The sequence below is a fragment of the Gracilinanus agilis genome, chromosome 3 (assembly GCF_016433145.1).
Source record: "Gracilinanus agilis isolate LMUSP501 chromosome 3, AgileGrace, whole genome shotgun sequence".
In the NCBI taxonomy this organism is placed as follows: Eukaryota; Metazoa; Chordata; class Mammalia; order Didelphimorphia; family Didelphidae; genus Gracilinanus; species Gracilinanus agilis.
In genome coordinates, this window is record NC_058132.1 from 227,373,316 (window position 1) to 227,395,558 (window position 22,243).

At 35.5% G+C, this 22,243-nt stretch overlaps 1 protein-coding gene across 1 annotated transcript in view; it reads right to left on the minus strand.

The window, feature by feature from the left end:
- Positions 1-466: 466 nt before the first annotated feature.
- The window catches only part of ANKAR (ankyrin and armadillo repeat containing), a 74,798-nt gene continuing 53,021 nt past the window's right edge, over positions 467-22,243 (minus strand). Inside the window, exons 13-23 of the mRNA XM_044669073.1 lie at positions 21,767-22,008; positions 21,257-21,410; positions 18,244-18,405; positions 13,516-13,622; positions 10,687-10,809; positions 9,430-9,588; positions 8,495-8,612; positions 5,938-6,047; positions 4,815-5,011; positions 2,264-2,310; positions 467-744 (exon numbers count right to left, since the gene is read on the minus strand). Coding sequence (XP_044525008.1) covers positions 467-744; positions 2,264-2,310; positions 4,815-5,011; positions 5,938-6,047; positions 8,495-8,612; positions 9,430-9,588; positions 10,687-10,809; positions 13,516-13,622; positions 18,244-18,405; positions 21,257-21,410; positions 21,767-22,008 — 1,697 coding nt within the window. The remainder of the gene's footprint in view (positions 745-2,263; positions 2,311-4,814; positions 5,012-5,937; positions 6,048-8,494; positions 8,613-9,429; positions 9,589-10,686; positions 10,810-13,515; positions 13,623-18,243; positions 18,406-21,256; positions 21,411-21,766; positions 22,009-22,243) is intronic.

Sequence of the window (22,243 nt, forward strand, 5' to 3'; positions counted from 1 at the left end):
TAAAGTTGGATAAAAAAATGTCATTTTATATTACTATAATACATATATACAAGAAATATAAGCACATGTCAGGTGTTTGCTTGATAGGCACTTCCCTCTCATCACAGCTTTGGGCCTATTCAGCAGTAGCATTGTGCCAACTTCCTTTGTCTCCCATTCAGTGCAGTCATTCAGGGTTCTCAGCTGATATCCTTTTATTTCCTGCCTTTATTTGAAGGGTGAGGGATACTTTGGGAAATTCAACCTGAAAGAGTAGTCTGCTTCAGCCAATCCTCTTTATCATCACATACTTATTTTCAAATGTTGCATATGACATAAATATTCATTTGCTGCCATGGTCTCCATCATGAAATTTTATTAGGTTTGAGTGCAGATATTCTAATTTACTACAGAAAGTTTTATCACTGAACTGTATTTTTCACTTTCAGTATTTGGAAATTCCTCTTTAAAAATGTTACCAAGACCTCTAGCTAATAGCGTTTTCATATGGAAACAATTTAGGTTTTTCCTGGGTGTCCTGAGCAACTTTCTTCTGTTTTATCTTGAGTTTGCTCAAAGTCACTATTCTTGGCCTTGAAACTTTTATGATATCTGATGCATCTGAAGTTGAAAAAGCAATTATTTTACGAGAAGTAGTGAACTTTGTTGCTTTAAGCCTTCCAATTAAGTTGCCTGTGTGAGGTATTAAAAGCAAAGAGTCTTTAGGCTGAATTTTAGCTTTTGCTTTTTTCCTATGTTCTTTCCCTGGAAATTAGAGAAACAGAATTAAAACTGTTATTCTCAGATTTTTGTCACAGTAATGAATCATTTTCCTAAGTGGAATAAAGGTGAGATTGATTTAATTTTCCCATTATAATTTTCTATTCGTGTTCCTGGCCATTATACTCCAGTAGGCACAAAAATATGCATTTAACCTCCTATCTGGAAGATTGCCTCAGTCCAGATCAGGCAAGTAGCTCTTCCTCAAATACTGCCAAAGTATTGGTTACTCTACTTCTGGTCAATTTACAACTAAATCCATGGAAGCTAGCTCTCTGATAAACAAATTCTTTCCCCCTCTCTCCAGGGAATTCAGACTTAAGCCAGAAGAGTTCTCTTACCTATGTCTTCTTGTAAATATCTAACTGCAAATTTTGGAGATTTCTGTGATTACCAAACCCATCTTCTAACTGGTTTCTTCCCTTACTTTTGATATGAGGCTTAAAGACAACACCTTAGTTCTAAGGACATATGATCAAACACTGAATTCTGCAAATAAATATGTTATTTGCATATTTGTACTTCTTGCATATATGGAGATGGATATGTATATATTAGGAGGTAGTAAGTGGAAACATAAAAATTTCATAGTACTAAGGGGAGTTTGCTGCTTCTCTTTCAATTTGAAAGGTAACAAGGAATGACATATTTCTCTTCAGGATTAGACTACTCAATTCTAACCTTAAAAGGACCTATTGAGTACTTCCTGTTGTATAACATTACTAACTTTTAAGTGGATATACTAAAAAGTAAGAAAAAGTAGCAGACTACTATACAGACTAGAGAAAATGATAGCAAGTATGTGAGAATATTATTTAAGTACGTAAGATGTGATAATAAAGTAATGAGTCTGATTTTTTGCCTGTGATTTGTAGGTTAATACTTTATTGATACTCTTCTCTTAACAAGTCCAGAGTGAACACAATATGTAAGTGAAATCACAGTGTAGTAAAATCCTTGACTAAAACTTGAATAAGAGGTTTGTTGTAGGTTGTGAGTCTTGTATGGGAGAGGAGGTGACTGGGCTGCATTTTAGGCCGAAGGAATACATTTGCAACATTTAGATGGAGATAGAGAATTTTTTGAAGGGGCCTTAGAGGTGATCTCATCCAACTTTTCTAAATAAACTGTATCTTAGAGGGATTAAGTGATTTGCTGAAGTCCACATGGCTAGTAAGTAGCAAAGTCAGGTCTAGTGCCTAGGTTTCCTGACTGGTTCATTGTTTATTCTTATATATTATGCTACATCTTATTGGAGAAGATAGTCTCATTTGATTCCTCCTAACCCTCAAGAAAATCCCTTGTGTCCTAATGTCACATGAATTTGCCCAGTCAAAATCTTCAGGGACATAATCATATTTTCATACCAAGCACACATTTGACTTAAGAGGAGAATGCATGAGGGCAAAGAGTTAGTTACGGTTATTGATGCTTTTGTGGCCACAAAGAGAATAATTAATCCAGTTTTAACTAGTGAAAAATTTCATAAGAAGAACAATATTACCTTTTTTAAAGACAGGAATTATGGATGGGCCTCCATTTATCTCTAGACTGAATAGGAAATGAGAAAAAGAATGTATTTATTAAATGCTTATTCTGTGTTGAATACTAAAAATACAAATGCAGGGACTGTTGCTACCCTCAAAGAATTTAGATTCTTTTGGAGGAAATAAGCACTTATCCAAGAGTAATACCCAGGGAATAAGATGTTCAGAAAGCCACAGGAATGGTGAGCTGATCTATAGAGCCATCATAAACACTTATACTATATGTAGTGGTTTTTTTTGTTTGTTTTTTATTTTTTAAACCAACACCTTCCATCTTAGAATCAATACTGTGTATTGTTTACAAGGCAGAAGAGTGGTAAGGGCTAGGCAATGGGGGGTTAAGTGACTTGTCCAGGGTCACACAGCTAGAAAGTGTCTGAGACCGGATTTGAACCTAGGACCTCCCCGTCTCTAGGCCTGACTCTCAATCCACTGAGCCACCCAGCTGCCCCCAGTTGTTGGTTTTTTAAAGGCCACATGCTCCACTTGCACTCACTGATGATCTAGTTCAGCCTTCCAAATTTAACTTGCCTTTGATACTTCTGAGTAATAGTTATATTGACACACATTAACATCATTCATGAATTATAACCAAGTTCTACCATAATATGGCACCTCCCCATTGCCCAATGATGGAAACTAACCTTCAGAGATATTAAGTCTATTTTCTTACTTGTGAGATTGAGAAATGATCTGCTTGTGAGCCTTTAAAACTCAGTCCTGTCTGGAAAAAAGTTACTGAATAAAGCCAGGGCAGCCTGAAATGACACTGTTTAAGTCCTCTACCCCATACTTCCTGCCCTCTCCAACTCCAGATAGGCTAGTGCCATTCTATTTATATTTCCAGAGAAACTACAACTGGAGAGAATAGCTTATTAACCTTTGTTGCTACTTGGTTTTAGGATAAGGTAAATAATGCCTCAGAGCTTAGTATAGGGCCTGGCACACAGCAGGGTCTTAATAAATATTGATTGATTGATCATGAAATGGGTGAGGGGAGATATGAACTAGTGAGGATATGAGGAGACTGTGGGAGGACTTAAGAGCCTACTTGCTCACACTTAACACTGAGGCCCACCACATAAAGAGGCATATTTAGAACAATTCATCTATGCCCCACTCACAATGTGAGAAACTTTCAGGATTTCTGGTAGGGGGTAAAGAGTGCTTGGTATTACTATTTTTAAGATAAAGCTTTTATAATCTGAATTTTAGTTACCCAGAAATGAATGTCTTTTTAATGTTCCTATGGAACTCATGACCCTTTAAGTGCTATTTTTGTATAATAGTTTTTCATAGAACCAATTAGTGGAATTTGGTGGGATATTCCTAGCAATAACCATATGCAACATATTGTGTTTGTCTAGCATTCCTTCATCCAGAAATCTATTAAGTACATGCATCATTAATTCACTGAAAAAAAAAATATATATATATATATATAAATTCCATCTACGATAGCCCAAATGAAACCCCAAAGCACTTATATATCCAGAATTTCCCTCTGAATCAGAAAAAAAATCAAATTTTGTACAAATTAATTTTAATATTCAGTTTTACTATATTCTGATTCTTTTGGGAAATTGGTGATTTCTCACCAATTTTGAATTTTAGGAAATTCATGTGGTATTTCTACATGAACTAGAATCTTTGATTATCCATGACACCAGATTGCCTGACATCTAAGTAACATGTTAATTATAGAACACTATAACATTAGTTCTTTTGTATTAGATTCTGTAGCTAAAACTCTTCGTTTAACATAAACTGTAGAATGAAAGTTTAAGGTAAAGTACATCCATCTTGAGCCCTATCCAAAGAGAATTAACTGAGGAAAGTATAAGAAGAGTTTTATATAAAATAATACCTTGAAACTCTAAAGAGTGATTTTATCATAAAGGAAAGAGTTATGTTTCACTTCATCTACAACTATATGGTCTGGAGGCCTTTTCTGACCTTCTGAGATTAAGCCAAAGTTCTTGGCCTAATTCTGGATTAACTCTCCACTCCATTTCCCCTAAGATTTTCAAGCAAGGGCTTGATGACCACTTGTCAGGTCTTTTATAGCAGAGGGGATTCTTGTTCATGTATGATCTGAGGTTCCTTCCAACCCTGAGCCTCTCTGATTTTGGAAAAAATACTGCTGACATAAAGATTGGTTACAAGATCATCATGACATTCTACTTTGTACTGTGATATGTAACTTTACTCTGGATTGACTCAAGAATTAACATAAAACTCCTGGATTTTATTTGTAAATAACAAAACTTTCTAGGAATCCTCCGCAATAAGGATGATCCTAGTCAAATTGTACCCATCCTTATCGAGGCAGACTTTCAGGTTCAACACCCTGCATTCAAGGCATATGTACCTGGTCAGAAATATTTCTGAATATCTAATTTTCACTGAACATCTGGAATCTAATTAAGTCATTCATGTAAATCTAACTCTAAAAATAAGTACCTAAATATAACTTTATTACCATAATTTCAGATAAAAGTATGGTACCTTAGAGAAGGCAGCCCAATTTTTTTTTGCATTTGAAATTCCTTTACAAAATCTGGGCAAATAGTTGCATCTTTGCTGAGGTTATTCATTAAACGAAGAAATTGATTAGGCTTATTTCTGCATTCCTTTAACAGGTGACGGTAAGCTTTTGCATTATAAGTTAAGTAGCCAAGAGCACAGGCACAAGCTATACGAACCTAAATGAAACAGAAACATTTCCTTCTTGTTGCTGATTTCCATTTTTTTTATTTCAAATTTTTGTGTCCCTCATCAAATATTTAACAGGAATTAACCCAGTACATTTTTTATGGTAAATGTCTGTTTCCCTACAACAGAATCATAAAAGAATGATGTCTATTACAACCAGCTTATTTGACAAATGAGATTGATACAAGTAAGGCAACCACATATGCTGCTAGAGAGAGCAGTAGGTCTCATTCATGCGTAAACAAATAATGTCTGATATATTGCAGTGGTGCCTACAGGTATTTCCCAAAGATCAGGAGAGGAAAAATATAGGGATAGATTGGTTAGGAAGTCATAGAAAGGGATCTAATAATTGTCAATAAAAGGTGGCTACACTGAGTATGAAGCAGGACCTGGCACAGGAGTTCATTCTAGAATGGTGTAATGACTCCTATATCTAACTGTCTCTATTTCTTACTCACAGGATGGGGCACGGTGATTCTGCTAGCTTATGGTGCTTATCCATATATCCAATCCAAGTAACAAAGCATTTTGATCACATCTTATGTGTGACTGCTAAAAATGACTGATTTTTTTTTGTTAGTTCCCGCCCCCCCTTTTTACCATCTTAATGACTAGTTTCTGCATAATCAATTCTTTTAGTTTTGGAGTTGTGCTTTAATTTAAGAGTTTAATTAATGGCCATTAACAATTTCTAGATGATCATATTAATGTTCATGAATGATAGGATGAGAAGTAAATTGTACTTTAATAAAAGATGAGAAATAGTACTTTAAAAAATTTCCCACCTTTAAGTTGTTACTATGAACTCTATGGTTTATGAGCCAAAATCATGAAGCTACTAATAGTGAAATAGGAAAAGGAAAAATTACAATGTCCTTGTATTATTTAGGCAGGTTGAAGTTTTCTATTTTACCTCTTCTTTTTCTGAGTACAAGTGGTGGCAAAGCCTTTGAATCGTCCTTAGTGTGGTAAAGGCTTCTGTAAGACCAGCTCTTGTATGAGTCAGGCTAGCTATCAAATTTCCTATAAATAAATACAGAATTGTTACACAAAAGGATATGTGAAGGTATCATTTTCTGCATAAAACAAAATCAAACAAAATTTTAATAAAGCAGTATGAATTAAATTCTTAGGAAGATAAGAGCAGGGAGAATTTACTTTTTAGCCAAAAAGGATAGGAGAAAGCTTTGTGAAGTGGAATAAACTATTAAATGTGACCAGACAATTCATACATGTATTGTTATAAGTGGATCTTGGTGGAAATATGCCACTACAATTGGAAAAAACTTGTGCTCACTCTCCTAAGGATAGTGAATACTGTTAAATTTTCTGGGGTGGGAACACAGGAGTCTGTATCCTAGGAAAACAATTGAAATACAATAAGAATGGTTATTTCTTCCCTCCAAAGGTCAATCAAACATTTACTAAGCACCTACTTTGTGCTATAATTTTTTTCACAATGATAAATATTTTTTAACTTTTAAAAGTTCTTATTTTGGGGGCAGCTGGGTGCCTCAGTGGATTGAGAGCTAGGCCTAGAGATGGGAGGTCATAGTTTCAAATCTGGCCTCAGACACGTCCTAGCTGTGTAACCTTGGGCCAGTCACTTGGCCTCTATTGCCTAGCCCTCACTACTCTTCTGCCTTGTAAGCAATACACAGTATTGATTCTAAGATGGAAGGTAAGGGTTTAAAATTGGGGCGCATTGTTGGTGGAATCGTGAATTGATCCAACCATTCTGGAGGGCAATTTTGAAACTATGCTCAAAAAGCTATAAAACTGTGCATACCCTTTAATCTGGTAACATCACTACTGGGTCTGTATCCCCAAAAGATAATAAAAAAGGGGGAAGTGATCTACCTGTACAAAAATATTTATAGTAACTTTTTTGGTCATGTCAAATAATTGGAAATTGAGGAAATGTTTATCAATTGGGGAATGACTAAACAAATTGTGGTACATGTTGGTGATGGAATACTATTGTGCTATGTTATATTGAATCTCTGGGAGCTTGAAGTTCACCTTTGGTTGACAAATAAGTCAGTTGGATAGAATGTTCCCAGGGAGGCATGCGAGAGGCAGGAGGAGGGGGCAGTTGAGAACCCTGAGGAGAGATTTTGGGTCTTTGACCTGTGCTGAGGCTGGAGATCGGTGGATCCTGGTCTTGGAGTGAGAGGGTGCAAACATCTCTCTGCAAACTCTTCCTGTACTTGAGATACCGTTTCCAACCTGTACCTGACCACCACCTTGGTGTCTACTGTCCTAGTTATTAGGAGTTTCATCATCTAGATATCTAGTTTTCCCAGGGCCCGGGAGGGATCCAGGAAGTGGGCAGGAGATGAAGAAGAGGGTGGAAAGGGTGGACATAAACTCAACTATTAAGTCTGAAGATCTATAGAAGAAGAAGCTGAAGATTTTCCCAGCAGTTTACCTACTCTGGTTTAGTCCTGGCCAGGCTGAACCAGAGGGAAGCTACATTGATTCTTCATTTGCCAGCAGTTGAGAGTTTCATTAGTGACAATTAAAGTAGGGTCTCCTATACCACAGTCCTTTACCCTTATCTTTCCTGTTTTAAATATAAAGTTTAAAGTACCTTCCTAAAGCAGTTTCAAACCTTGTTTGGGAAGGGAGACAATGCAGTCAGAATATCGTCGTTATCCTAGCTGAAAGAGCCCAAATCAATATATCAATTAACCCCAGGTGGGTCCTGCCTGGACAACTGTTAAGGAGAAGTGCCATCTTATTCCTCTCTGTACGTCATTTCTACCACCTCAAATGGATACAAGAGACTTCCCATAATTATAACAGCTATAAGAAATGATAAGCAAGATGATTTCAGAAGAAGCTGGAAGGATCTGCATGAACTGATGCAGAGCAAAATAAGCAGAACTGGAAGAATGTTGTACACAATAACAACAATACTGGATGATGATTATCTGTGAAAACTTGCTTACTCTTAGCAATGCAATGATATGGGGCAATCTTGAAAGACTTATGACAGGGAATGCTAGCCATCTCCTGAGAAAGAACTGTTCGAGTTGTCTTTCACATCAATGTATTTATGGGTTTATTTTGGTCTTTTGGTTTATGAGTGTGCTTTTACAACAGTGACCAATATGGAAGGGTGTTTTGCATGACAGTAAAAATAAACTTTAATAATTTTTTTAAGTTCTTATTTTGGACAGATTCTTGGACTGGTGGCACATATCTATCAGTTCTTTCTACTTTTGTGCCTGTTTCATCTCCTGAAGGTTTTCTAGAGCCACCACCTTCACCATGCAGTTAGGCATTCTGGGAATATAAAGGAAAGCAAAGGACAACCCAGGAACTCATAGTCTGATGATGTTCCCAAACCATAGTTAGAAGATAATTATTATATAATAAGTCAAGTTCACTTGACTTATTAACAGCTATAACTGTAAAATAATTGGTGAAAATAGTTTTACATATTACTTCGATTAACTCCTTACCTGTTAAGACCAGAGTAGCTGTCCTGCATGAATACAGAAGATCAACTAAAATAGTAATGCCTCTTGCACTCAAAGTAATATGATCCGCATCAACAATAACTTTGGCTAATACAATGATCTGAAAATAAAGCAAGATTTCAAATTTGTTCTCTGGAATAGGAGCCACAGGAAACACTTGGAACTGGAAAGTGTGTTTCATTTTAACTTTGCTTTCTTCTACCAGGTAGGATAGGATAAGGGGAAAAAAGGGGAGGTTGTAGTAACTAGATCCTCTGCTCATCTTGGGGTTGCTGCTACCTCTGCAGTGATTCCCCAGGAATAAATCTATCCCTTCTCACAGAGTGTACAACCTTAAGAATTATGTGGAGCTTGGAGAGGAAGTAGTTGTGGTGGCTACAGGCATTTTTCAAAATGCATGGAATAAAAGGCAATGAGAAGAGAGGACTAGAGGAGATAAACTAGCAGATCAGAAGAGCAAGGGCTTACCAGCTAATGATTAGACTAATTTGACATGTCTCCAGAGAAGCTGAGGGGGAAAGTTATCCATATAAATAGATAATAACACCAGTGCTTACCCATGCAACATGTGCTGTGCTTGAAACTATATTGTCTTCCATGATATACATAATAACTGATGCATGTTCTTATCTTTTTTTCTCTTAGAATGACTACTGGTTTTGTCTTAATATCATGCATGTGTTGTATGATTACAGATTGTATATATTATATATATGATATATAATAACTTCTTCATTTGCTACTAGCAAAGTAATTTATCTATTTGGGACATGGAATTTGGCAGGGAAAACAAAGGGTAATGGGCAAGGCAATACAAATTTTACACATTAATAAAATTTGGGGGAAGGCTTTTCAAATTATTTGCAATGTACTAAATTTAAATATTTACTTATTTGAGATATAATCAACTTTTATACCTGAAATGCTGCCATTGCCTTTTCAGTCTCAATTTCTGATATCAGAAAAGGTTCAAAAATTGACAACGTAATTGCTCCACTTTCCAGTATTAAGTACTGCTGATAGCAATTATTGAAAGCAAAAAGAGTTATGGCATAGCCTGCTCTTAAGCAAATATCCTAGAAATAAGAAAAAAAAAGCATTATCTTTTAGATCATTATTTTATCATATCCTCAAAGGAGTGAAATAGCAAAATAGGCAGCAATTAATTTATAAGCTAATCTAGGGATAAAATTGGATTTAGGATTTCGTTGATGTGCAGAACTCCTGGATGAAGATGGAACTTAAAGACCTCAACCCCAAATTTTAAGGGAGCTAAAGTTGAAGCCACAGCTAACAACTGAAGAGTTCTACATCTTCCTCCATTAAAGGTCTATTCCACTGGCCTTGTTATCATACAGAGGTGACCCTGAGATCTTACAGGTTGTCAAGAAGTCTAAACAGCTTCAAGTTTTGTGACAATCATCTCTCATCTAGCCTTACCAATCTCACAAAGGCCCATCTTCAGATGTACCATCAAGTAATAGGTGGTTGGCCATTTTGAAAAACTGAATATCAATTTTGGGGGACCCTCAGCAGCTCAGAAAACGTCCTACTAAGATGTGGAGGGACTATGAATTAGCCTCCCCAAAGAAGTTGACGATCATTAAAAATCTAAACTATCTACAGTTGGCATTCACTCTGATTAACAGAGTTATTTGATGGGTTTTGGGTTGGGAAGGAGGTGTAACCTTCCGTGTTATTAAAGAAACTTTAATGGAATTTTTCTATTATAATTACTAACAGCCATTGATAATGATATTTACTCCAGAAGATTAGCACTGGATCTTTCTGACTGTGTAACTCTGGACAAGTCATTTATAGCCTGTTTCTCAGTATTCTCATCTGTGAAATGGGATCAATAATACTTATACTGCCTTTTTCACAAAGTTCCTGTGAGGAAAGTTCTGTAACCTTAAAAGCACTTTATAAATGAATGATCTTTTACATTTTTTTAAGAAACAAAGGACAAAAACATAGAAAACCTAGATTCTAACCCAAGCCTTACCCTTCTGGACCTCAGTTGCAAAATCAAGGGATTGTATTATACTGTGCAAGTTCCCCTCTAATTCTATAGCATATTTTTCCCAATATGTGGTGCTACTATGTAGTATAACTGTATACTATATACTACTATATAGTATAAGCATTTTATAATAATAGTATCTTTGAAGTACCTTTTCTGGTGAATGAAGAAGATAAAGGACATCATCATACCTAAAACCTTCTTTTTCTTGTAGTATATCTTGCAATTTATTATTCTTCAGGACAATGCAAGCCAAGGCACATGCCACTTCAACCTGAATATGTTGTTTTTTTAAAAAAATCATGTATTTTTTACTAATAATTTACCCAAAGAATTAAGTGAACCAGTCAAAGAATTAAGTGAACCAGTCAAAAGTATTTATAAGGTGCCCATAGTCTGCAAGGTATAACAAAGTTATCTAGATTAAATGAGCTATTATATTTAAAGCACTTTGCCAGTCCTAAAGAGCTATATAAACATCATCATCATCATCATAGGGCAGCTAAGTAACACAGAAGATAGAGTGCTGAGCCTGGAGTCAGGAAAACTCGTCTTCCTCACTTCAAATCTGGCCTCATTCATTTACTAGCTGTGTGATCCTGGGCAAGTCACTTCACCTTATTTGCCTCAGTTCCCCATCTGTAAAATAAGCTGGAGAAGGAAATGGCAAACTACACCATTATCTTTGCCAAGAAAACCCCAAATGGGGTCACAAAGAGTCAGACACGATTGATAAATGGTTGAAAATATAACACTCTACACAACAACCCTATGAATTCAGTGCTATTATTATTCTCATATTACTGACAAGGAAACAGGCTTCACGAGATCATGACTTGTTCAAGGATGCACAGCTATTAAATGATCAAAGCAGAATTCAAGCCCAGAATCTTCCTAGCTCCAAGTCTAGGACTCTATACATTATACCTGATTACCATTAAAAAAATAATAAAACCCTTACCTTACATCTTGGAATCAATAATAAGGAATGGTTCTGGTTCTAAGACAGAAGAATTGTAAGAGCTAAGCAACAGAGTTAAGTGACTTGCCCAGAGTCACACAGCTATGAAGTTTCTGAGCCAGACTTGACCCCAGAACCTCCTGACTCCAGGTCTGGTTCTCAATTCACAGAGCCACCTAGCTGCCCCCACTTGATTACTTCTTTTAAAAAGATGACTGGGTGGAGATTTTCTTTTTCATTTGTACTCCTGCACAATGTCCTGTGCACACTGATTCCACAATGGTTGTACACAAGTGAGACACAAACTCAAATGTATTGTTGCCCCATACCTGGGATCAGCAGCACAGGTAAAGGAGCATATCCTCAAGCAGCACCGAGCCAGAACTATGCCACATCTTCCCTGGACTCAGAAGTTATTTTAGAATTTGTTATCTGACAATGACAGAGACCAGATTCTAAGCTCTGGTAGGAGAACATCTTTCTGTTTAGGTAGAGAACCGGGAATGATAAGCAGATAAAAGTTTTCTTTCCTCTACAGGTAGAAGAAGGGATGGAGTGTCACTCAGTATGTAAGCTAGATCCTAAAGGGAGAATTTGAGTGACAATCTAATACCAAGTTACAGAGTTTTCACCAGAAGAAATCAATATGCTCTATTTCTTAGAAAAATATCATTAAATTTTTTTTACATCTTAAATATGTACTATATTGGTATGTCTATCTCTCATACAAAATGAATTATTTGGGGGCACCTTGGTAACTCAATGGATTGAGAGCCAGGCCTAGAGACAGGAAGTCCTGGGTTCAAATGTGGCCTCAGACACTTCCTAGCTGGGTGACCCTGGGCAAGTCACTTAATCCCCATTGCCTAGCCCTTACCACTCTTCTGCCTTGGAACCAATACACAGTATTTCTAAGGCAGAAGATAAAGGTTTAAAAAAATAAAATAAAACCAAAATGAATTATTTGTAAAATATTTTTATTGTAACTGTTTAGTTTTTCCCCAAATGAAAAATTTCTAATTCTATATCATTAAAGGAATGTAATATAAATATGCACAGTTTAATATTGCTTCTGAAATAGACATTTTCTCATCTAAAATGAGACAATATTTCTCTATTTTTCATATGCTTTGAAAAAGGTTAGTAAAACTTAAATAATAATTTACTAATTGGAGTTAATAGGACACACTATCAATTATAATCTTAGAAAGTTTCCTAGATCAACTCTCATCTCCTTCACTAATATTCAAAGTGGCTTCATATTCTATAATTATACCTCCTCTGATAACAAGTATAGAGTATCAAAGTGAAATAGTATCAAATTTACTCAGGTGGTTTTCCCTCAACCTAGAGCTAATAATCTTTTTTTCACTTACAGCTTTAGGAAAATATATATTTTTTTCCTTTGTACAATTTCTTCCTTGAATAAAATTGTTTATAGCAAGAGTTCTGATTTTCTAAAGACTTGCAACAAGTATTTGAAGGGTTATTTTGTGATAATTAAAGGTTATTTGATGAAAGTAAATGGAAGAGTCAACTATTTGTAACTTTTTCAATTACTTATGCCATTCCCTCATATACTTCATCCCAAAGTACACAACTACACATTTGTTAGTTAGAGCAGGCTAAGAAGCAAAAAATAATGTTGAAAATCTACCAGGATTTGTCAATAACTCCCTACTTTCCTGCTTTATTGTTAAAATAAGTGCAGAAAAAAAGGAAATTTATAAATTGTAAAAGTCTAAATATCGTATAGATATTCTATTCCTTTCAACATGTGAGAAACTTAACACTAGAAAGTATTTCTGGTTGTCTAAAATTTTTTCAAGAAAAGCAAATTAAATTTTAATAAACATTTAATCTAGTAGAAGCATTATATAGTAAATGCAACTAAACCCCCAAAGCATCAGTTGGTTAAATTTTAAAATTTTATAGTTGTACAAACAAAAATAAACTCTCAGAAAATTCTGTTCCAGATGTTTTCACACATAAGAAAATGTTAAAATCCTTTATACAAACCTTAATCTGAATGGATGGATGATTTCTCAGCAGTTGAATAAGTATAGGGAAGGCTTGCTCATCTACAATGTATTGCTGACTGATGGAATTGTTTGTATGAGCCACACCTGTAAAAGTCTACGTGTCACATGGATATTCTATTCCTCTAAACATATGGAAAACTTAACACTAAAAAGAAACTAAAATCCTTGTCTTATCACTGGTAAAATTCAATGATAGTAGATAATTTCAGTTGCCTTCATTTATGAAAAGATAACCACCATACAAAAGGAGTTGCCAAAGCATCGTGAATTTGATATTGGTCTTAGATGTGAATTCATCTGCACTTGGTCAAATAGACTAAAGAAAGAAAGATAACAAAAACACTAGAGGATAGGGTGTGGAGGTGGGGAGGTAACAAGGTAGCTAGGTGGGGGATCACAAAAATTGTGGTTCATAATGTTTATCAAATTTGACCATACTGAATCACAGAATTTGAGAAATGGAAGGGATCTCTGAGGTCACTAGTCCAAACCATATCCAAAAGGAATCCTCAGTCTAACATATCTGACAAATAGTAATCCAGCCTCTGAAAACCCAATGAGGGCAAACCTATGTTTTTCTCCAGCCTAAGAATAAAGATATATCGTGAAAGCTAGTGTACTAAAAGTCTTTTTAAGTTCCTTGTATTTCTGTGTCTGCTCTTAACTTTCTTGTTTCTTTTTTTTTCCTTTCTGCCCATCTTTGTCTCCAGCCTCCATTTTATGTACTAATCACTAACCCTTCATTGTTTAGTGACCCATTCCATGTTCTTATTCTCCTCAAAGAATGCAGGCTCTTTAACAAACTTTATATTTATGAAAGATTGTCTCATTCTTCAGATATCCTCTAGACAAGTGATAGATCATGGTACCAAAGCCCCACTTTCCCTAGCACCCATCCAAAGCACGGGACAAGAATTGCCACAATAGTAATACCTGGCAGAACTCTAAAATTTTGTCCCTTAGTCTGTACTGCATCACTAGACACAAGCCTCGGAACCAAAAGTGCCCACCCCCAAAGGCAGCCCCCTCAGGACCATCCAATGAACTTCACCAAGTAGCCACTTTGACCAATAGAGGCAACAGTTTACCTCAACCCAGACAGCTATCCTATAATAGGCTAACCCATCTTTACCCCAGTGGAGACTTGGCAGCCACCTTTGCTGGTGTTGATCTACCCCAGCTTCCCCTTGCTCTCCCTTCCTCTACCCTACTCCACTGCCACTTCTACTGCCATCCATCAGCCTCCAATTCCCCTTTGCCTCCTCTTTTCCCCTAAATAAAGCTTTGCTGTATTATTTCACTCTGGCTTCATTTGTCTCAGGTCAGATCCTTTGTAAGTCGGACTGACACCAAGGTCACAGAAGCCTAACAGTTCATCCTAGAATAATCACACTCTTTCTATGATAGTAAACCTAATGAAAACAATTCTTTTTGCTAAATTTTCAGCACCTATAGGAATAAAGAATCTATAAATAGCGAAAAAATCATCCGGAAAAAAATGTTCATGCTTACAAAAGCTGACAAAATCAAATTAACAATGTTTATTTGGTTACTTTATAATGATGTACAAAACAGTTATGCTAATCACTGGCAAAAGTCACAAGCTTAAAAACAATTAAATTAAGCAGAGCTTTCACAGAATAGTAATTACTTTGTACACTTAACTAATCTTTGTTTTTTCTATTACATATTATTTATGAAAGTAGAAAATTATCCATATATACAAAAAATAGAGTATCTATTTTTGTTGTAGCAAAATACTAGAAACAAAAAATATCCATCAGTTAGGAAATGATTGAGAAAATCATGGTATATAAATATAATGGAATATTATTTTATTGTAAGAAATGACATAAGGGTTGGTTTTAGAGAAACATGGGAAATTTTGTATTAAATGTTACAGACTGAGGAGAGTAGAACCAGAAAAATAATTTATATAACAAGCATATTCTTTTTAAAAAATAACTTGGAAAGATTAAAAACTCTAATCAGTGCAATGACCTGTAACAACAAGCAATGATAAAGGCTGCTTCTGACAGGAGGATGATATACCAAGACAGAAAAACAAACATATAGTTTTGAATATTTGCAAATATGTAGATTTGTTTTGACTATATTTGCAGAATTCTATTTCCCCCCTGTTTTTATTGGTGGTAAGGGTAAATAAACTAAAATAAGCATTGCCAAAAAGTAAAGAAATAAAAGAGGTTGTTGAAGCATCTTTAAAAGTGCACAGAAGAAAAAAATGGAAGTTCAGAGAAAAGTACAAGCAAGCAGAACTTTGGAAATAACATGTTGAAATTATATGCTTTTATTCTAAAAAAAAAAAAAGAGCAAGCTATATATAAGAGATTTGTCTTTTAAATATCAAAAAAAGAAGCATAGAGAGAGAAAAAAGTCTTTCCAGAAAAGAACAGAAAAGAATTTCAAGCTATTTCTTGATGCAAATATCCATCTTTACAACAGTTCTTCTAGGAATGTTGTATATAGAGATGTGCTGGTGTCAGCTCTAACCTCCTTAGCTGATTGTTAAATTTTCACTGTAACACTTCAGAAATCAGCAATTCCTATACATCAAGCCTTGGTTTATTGTTTTATGGATGTCTAGACTTAAATGTTAGTAATACAAACTAAACTTTAAAGTATATGTATATGTCTGTACATACATTTTCCCTCCCAGACAGCCCTGTTGAACATTTACTAGTATATTCCTTATAATGCTCTATAAATCACTTTGCTTAAGCTCAGCAGGACTACAATAGAAGGATCAAGAAATGAAGTCTTCATCAGCCTGGAGGCTTGGTGAACTGTAGGCTAACAATAATAGTAATAATATTGATGATGGTGATAATCATAATTAGCATTTATGTAGTGCTTTAAGGTTTGCAAAATGCTTTGTACCCATTATCTCATTTGTGTCTCATAATATCCTCTTAAAAATGCATTCAACGGCCTCAGACACTTCCCAGCTGTGTGACCCTGGGCAAGTCACTTGACCCCTATTGCTTACCCTTACCACTCTTCCACCTATAAGTCAATACACAGAAGTTAAGGGTTAAAAAAAAAGAAAAAAATGCATTCAAGGATTCAAAATTATGGGTAATGAAGAGGGCAATGCATAATGAGACAGAAACATATTTTTAGAATGAATTATATTAGAGAAGTGGCCTAGAAAACAGGAATATCTTCAAGGAAATGCTTTGAAAAGGAGGTGGACTAGTTATGTGGTGAGAGAAAGGGATAACAAATAGATAAGCTGAATGCTCCACTGATACTCACAAAATGTAAAAAGACCTATAGGAAAGTACATTGAGTTGATCATATCTGTAAAAGAAAATGGGTGAGAATTATCAGATAAGAAGACATGTATACCAATGGATGGAATGCCCAAATGGATAAGATTCATTAAAACATATAGCTTGTACAAACTGACATAACTCTTCAAAAAAAAACCAAAAATGGAAAAACACTATCAATGTATATTATGACTTTTGCCATCATAGACACTGTCCCAATTTCTAATGACTAAACAAAGATTTTTTTTTTCCATAGTCTTAAAAGTTGACACCTAGAAAAGGGGGCACAATGGAGTGGATAAGGAAGAAAGGAAACCCTTCAGTTTATGGGCAGAATCACTGTAAGGTCACCCTCCCCCAAACCAATATGATGCAATCCAAGCTAAAGTTCCCAAATGGATCTCAATTGATTTGTGGCAATACGGGAATATGAGATACACACTTCCTGTCTCCTTGTACCATGGAGTGTTTTCCTCTGCAGGTTTCTGAGTTATTCACTCTCTACTAATAGAGCACAAAATTGAATTAATTTTAGTCATCACATTACAAATGTTAATACTGGTATATTTACTACAATGACATACTAGCCATGTATCAGGGGCTCTGATATGTCTCATGCTTTAAGCATGCTAAAAAGCCAGAAAAAGACTGAAAGGACCTTGACCCTGTTCTAAGAGGCTCCCAGCTCTGGCACATTATACCTTGTATATTTGTCAATTGTATCACTTCACTCTGACTCCTGCCTTCATGTCACATTTATATAACTGGTCCTCTCTTTGGTCCTACTCCCTAACTCAGCATTATTAATAATAGGCTACTGCCTTCAACCTAAACCTCAACAAGTGATATGCTTGATGACATCTGCCTGAACCTAGTGAAAAGGATAAAGGTAAAAGAACAAAGTAGTAGCAACAAATGATCTGCTTTTCAGTCTGTATTAATTTTGTATCAATTCACTTCAACCTCATCTGGTGTTCAGTGAATGCTCTAGGAAGAAATTTCAAAGCATGGAAAAAGGAATTTATAACCTTACAAACTACCTGTAGGAGCTACGGTTATACCTTACTATAAATGGGTTACAAAGGGAAAGTTGATAAACGAACTTAAAATTAGAATTTTATGTCCTAGACCAGTGCAATTTCTCTCATTTTAAAGTGGAAGTCATTGAGAAAATGGATTGACAAGCACAGCCAGTCTTTCCTTTAGTACAGCCCTTTAGCACTCTAATGATTAGAGATATATGAAAGTCATAGCTGGACATGACGTTTGGAGAAGCAGGAAATTCTTAGTCTGCTTAAGACCTAGGACGACCAAGTGCTATGGAAATGAGAATAGAGGACAAGAAGTTAGTTTTTACTTCTATTAAAAATTGCTTTACATATCTTTAAGAAATATAAGATTGTACAAACCGATGCATATGGTTCCCACAGCTCGGATAACACTCAAAAGTGTGCCCACAGCTATCTTGCCAAGTCTCAGTAGTCGAACCAAAGGTGCAATACCATTTCCTTCACATATCTGGTTTTGGTGTACTTTGCTGTCCTTACTCAGAGCTATGACTGCTTCACCTCCTTGCAGAACAAAGGAAAAGAAATATCTCTTAAGTAATGATGAATATTTGGTGAATATATATATATATGCATATATATTTTAAAAGTGATACATCATTGTAGCATGTAGTTAACCACAAATTCTCAAAAGTTTTTGCCCATTTAACATAGTCAACAAACATTTATTTTTTTTCTATGTGCTTTGTGTTTTCTATGTGTTAAGCACTAGGGACACTAAGAAACACAAAAGAGCCTCTATTCTTGAATTCTGATTCTAGGGAAAAACAGCATCCAGACAGATGTACATACAAGACATATATGTGTATATATGTGTTATATGTTATATGTTTAGTGCAAATGAAAGATAATTTTTAAAAGATGGCACTAGAAGTTGAGAGAGGAAATCTGAGAAAATGGGGTATGAGTTGAATCTTGAAGGAAGTCAGGAGGTAGAAGTGAAAAGGAAGTGCATTCCAGGTATGGGGGCATCCAATGTAAAGGCAGAAGTTTGGAGATGGAGCATCATGTTCAGGAATAGCAAGAAGACCAATGTCACTTGATCACAGCCCATGGAGGGGGTAAAATATAAAAAATTTGGAAAGTTTAAAAGGACCCAAATTGTTAAGGGTTTTAAAATCCAAAAAAGATTTTATATTTGATACAGATGGTAATAGGGAGCTACTGAAGTTAACTGCATAGATGACATGGGAAGGCTCATGCTTGAGGAAAATCACTTTGGCAGCTGAGCAGAGGATGAATTAGATTGCAGAGGGCATTTGAGGCGGGTAGACTAATTGGAATGCTATTACAATAGCTTTTTTGGTGGGGGAGAGAATATAAATTCAGTTTGGGATACTTTGAGTTTGAGGTTTTTTATGTATTTTATAATTTTATTAGGAATAATTTCAAGTGGATTATGAAGAAACTAACTCATTATTGAGTTTGATGCATTTTCCAAAATCTCTTAATGAAGATACTTTCACCAATAAACAATAAAACATCAGCTGAACTGTCATACACTGGGCAAAAAGTCAGGCTGATGCCCAAAGCAATATGCAACATAAAAAAGATACACTATAAAGGAAGACAATCTGCTGAGTAGGAAAGGCCACCTCAGTAGCAACTTTTTGCCACCAGCACAGAATTATCCAAATCCAAATCACATCAAGAGAAGCTGGGCTGGTTAATAAAAAAAGGTTCCAATGGCCTTCAGTGCAGGAAGTCTGAAGAGTGTGTTAGAGCATTTTCTTGGCTGGCAGCAGCAGTATTAGAAAGTCTTTTTGGAAAGGGAGAGAAATAAATACAAATGGAATGCTGCATTTTGAAGTCAGCCAACTGTCCGAGGAATGACATAAGGTATCAGTAAAGTAGCAAGGGGAAACTTTAAAACATTATCTATTGGGGCTCAAAAAAACATCCATACAATCTAAACAAAGCAATCCATTGTTGCTTGTCAATCTGTACATTTAGACCAAATTTGTATTTGCACTGTCAGTATGGAAAACGAGTGACAAAATGTTTAATGCACAATGTTTTTTTTAACAGCTTATAATAAGGCTGAAAAAAACTTCAATTTGTCTTCAGAACAGTGGGGATTTCTTTTTATGTCTGCATTCTTTCTAATAAACAGTTGAAGAAGTTAAAGAAAAATGAGACATCTAGTTCAATTTGTCCAAAAGACAATTGGTGATGTAAGAATGCAGTTTATGACAGAGTTTTAGATCTGAATATATAGATCTGATGAATATCAGAGAGATGATCACTGAATCCACAGGGACTTATGAGATCAGTAAACTGCAAATAAGATTTAACTAATTTCACCAAGAAGGAAAAGCTTCATGGTGAGCCCTGACAAGACTGCTTTTGTTTTTGAGTTGTTTCAGTTGTATCTGACTCTTCATGACTCCATTTGTGGTTTTCTTGGCAAAGATACTGGAGTGGTTTGCCATTTTCCTTCTCCAGTTCATTTTAAAGATGAGGAAACTGAGGCAAACAGATATGAAATTGATTATTATTGATTAAGGGTTTTATTCATCATAACTTCAACCATTATAACCAAGTTCTCAAGGTTCAGACCCACTTATTTCATGTAGGTCTCATGGTACTTATTAATTGACCTCAAATCCAACTCAATAACAACAATGCTACTTGAGGGAGATACAAAAGATGGACAAATGATTCTAGTCATGAGATGTATTTCACTAGCACCAGGTTTCAGGTTCAGAAAGTGATGAGATGGAGACTTTCTAAAGAATGTTCCAGAAAATGATGACTAACTCTGTGCCCACCCTCCCCACCCCCCCCGGGCTCAGGAAGACCTCTTCTAGCAAAACTACATGATTATAGCCCAATTATAGTCTTAGCTTAGTTTACATCACTGAACTGTTTTCTACCCAATAGAACCAGCTACCACTTACTATTTTGGTATCCTATATAACTCGATGCCTTTCCAATTGTATAAAAAGCTGCCTTGACTGACAGACATGTCTGGTCACCAAGGGGCCATTGGCTGCTATTATTGATAACCGACAATAAATAAATTATGCTTGAACCTTTTGTGCCTCAATTTCTCTTTATCAAAGATTTATCGCTATATAGGATTAAGCGACTTGCCTAGGGTCACACAGCTAGTAAGTGTCTGAGGCTTGATTTGAACCCAGGAAGATAAGTCTTCCTGAATCCAGGCCCAGCACTCTATCTACTGCACCACTGTTTTAGTTTAGCTAACATCAGAAAGGCTGAAATATTTAGCTTGAGTAATTTGTTAACCCTTTTACTGAATAAAAGGTCAGTGATCTGAACTGGTAGAGAGAATATGCATCCACATATCCTCAAAGTATTGAAATATACCTCCCCCTCAAAAATTACTTACCAACATACTGCATTTTAGCTGATGGTGACAAAAGCATGTCAATTATAAAATTGTATCCAATCTGTTCTGCCATAAATTTCTGTTGTTTCAGACTTTGCCCTGCCAAGGCCCATAATGCTGTAGCCCCTTGTTCTTTAACAGGTATATGAAATGCCTGAAAGTTGGGAGGAGTAGGGGGAAGTCTTTTTATTTATTCATTAAAAAAGGACATATAGAGTAACCTATGTTGCACATACCATTGTAAAAAATATCTATTCATATAAATCTTCACATGCTTCTCTATAGTCATTGTTTTCACTGTTTCTTATGGCACATTAATATTCTATGATATTCATATAAGACAACATGTTTAGCCATATCCCAAATGATAAGCATCTACTTTGTTTTTTGGTATCATGTACAATTTATGAAAAATGTTTACTCTATAAGCTCACATTCCATACTAAATTATAAAAACTTTTAAAACTGAATTATTTTCTGAATAAATTGAAAAGTAATAAAATTATTTACCTTCAAGAGTTTTAAGAGATATTTAGTTAATGATTTTTCTAGAAATCCTCTTTGTATAGCACCATTGTTACTTGCCAGTGATTCTACAGCCATGGCTCCTTTCACTTGAACACTGATTTGTTTTCCTTTAAAAAGTGCTACAAGAGGCATGATTGCACCTTCCCTGGCGATAGCTTCCTGCATATCTGGATTTCCACGAGCAATTTCAGCAATTGCAGCTGAAGATACAGCCTGCAGCACATCTTTAAAGGAACAGAGGCGCTCACCAAAAATATACATATTTTAAAACTAAGATGTATCTCACACCAGAGTTACTAGTCTTCCCTAAACACTCCATACATATATTATTTAAGTAGATTAGTTCATACCATTGTACCAGGTACCTGTTCTTCTAAATCTTCACATGTTTCTTTATAGTCATTATTTTCATTGTTTTTTTTTATAGCACAGTAATATTCAATTATATTCGTGTAACAG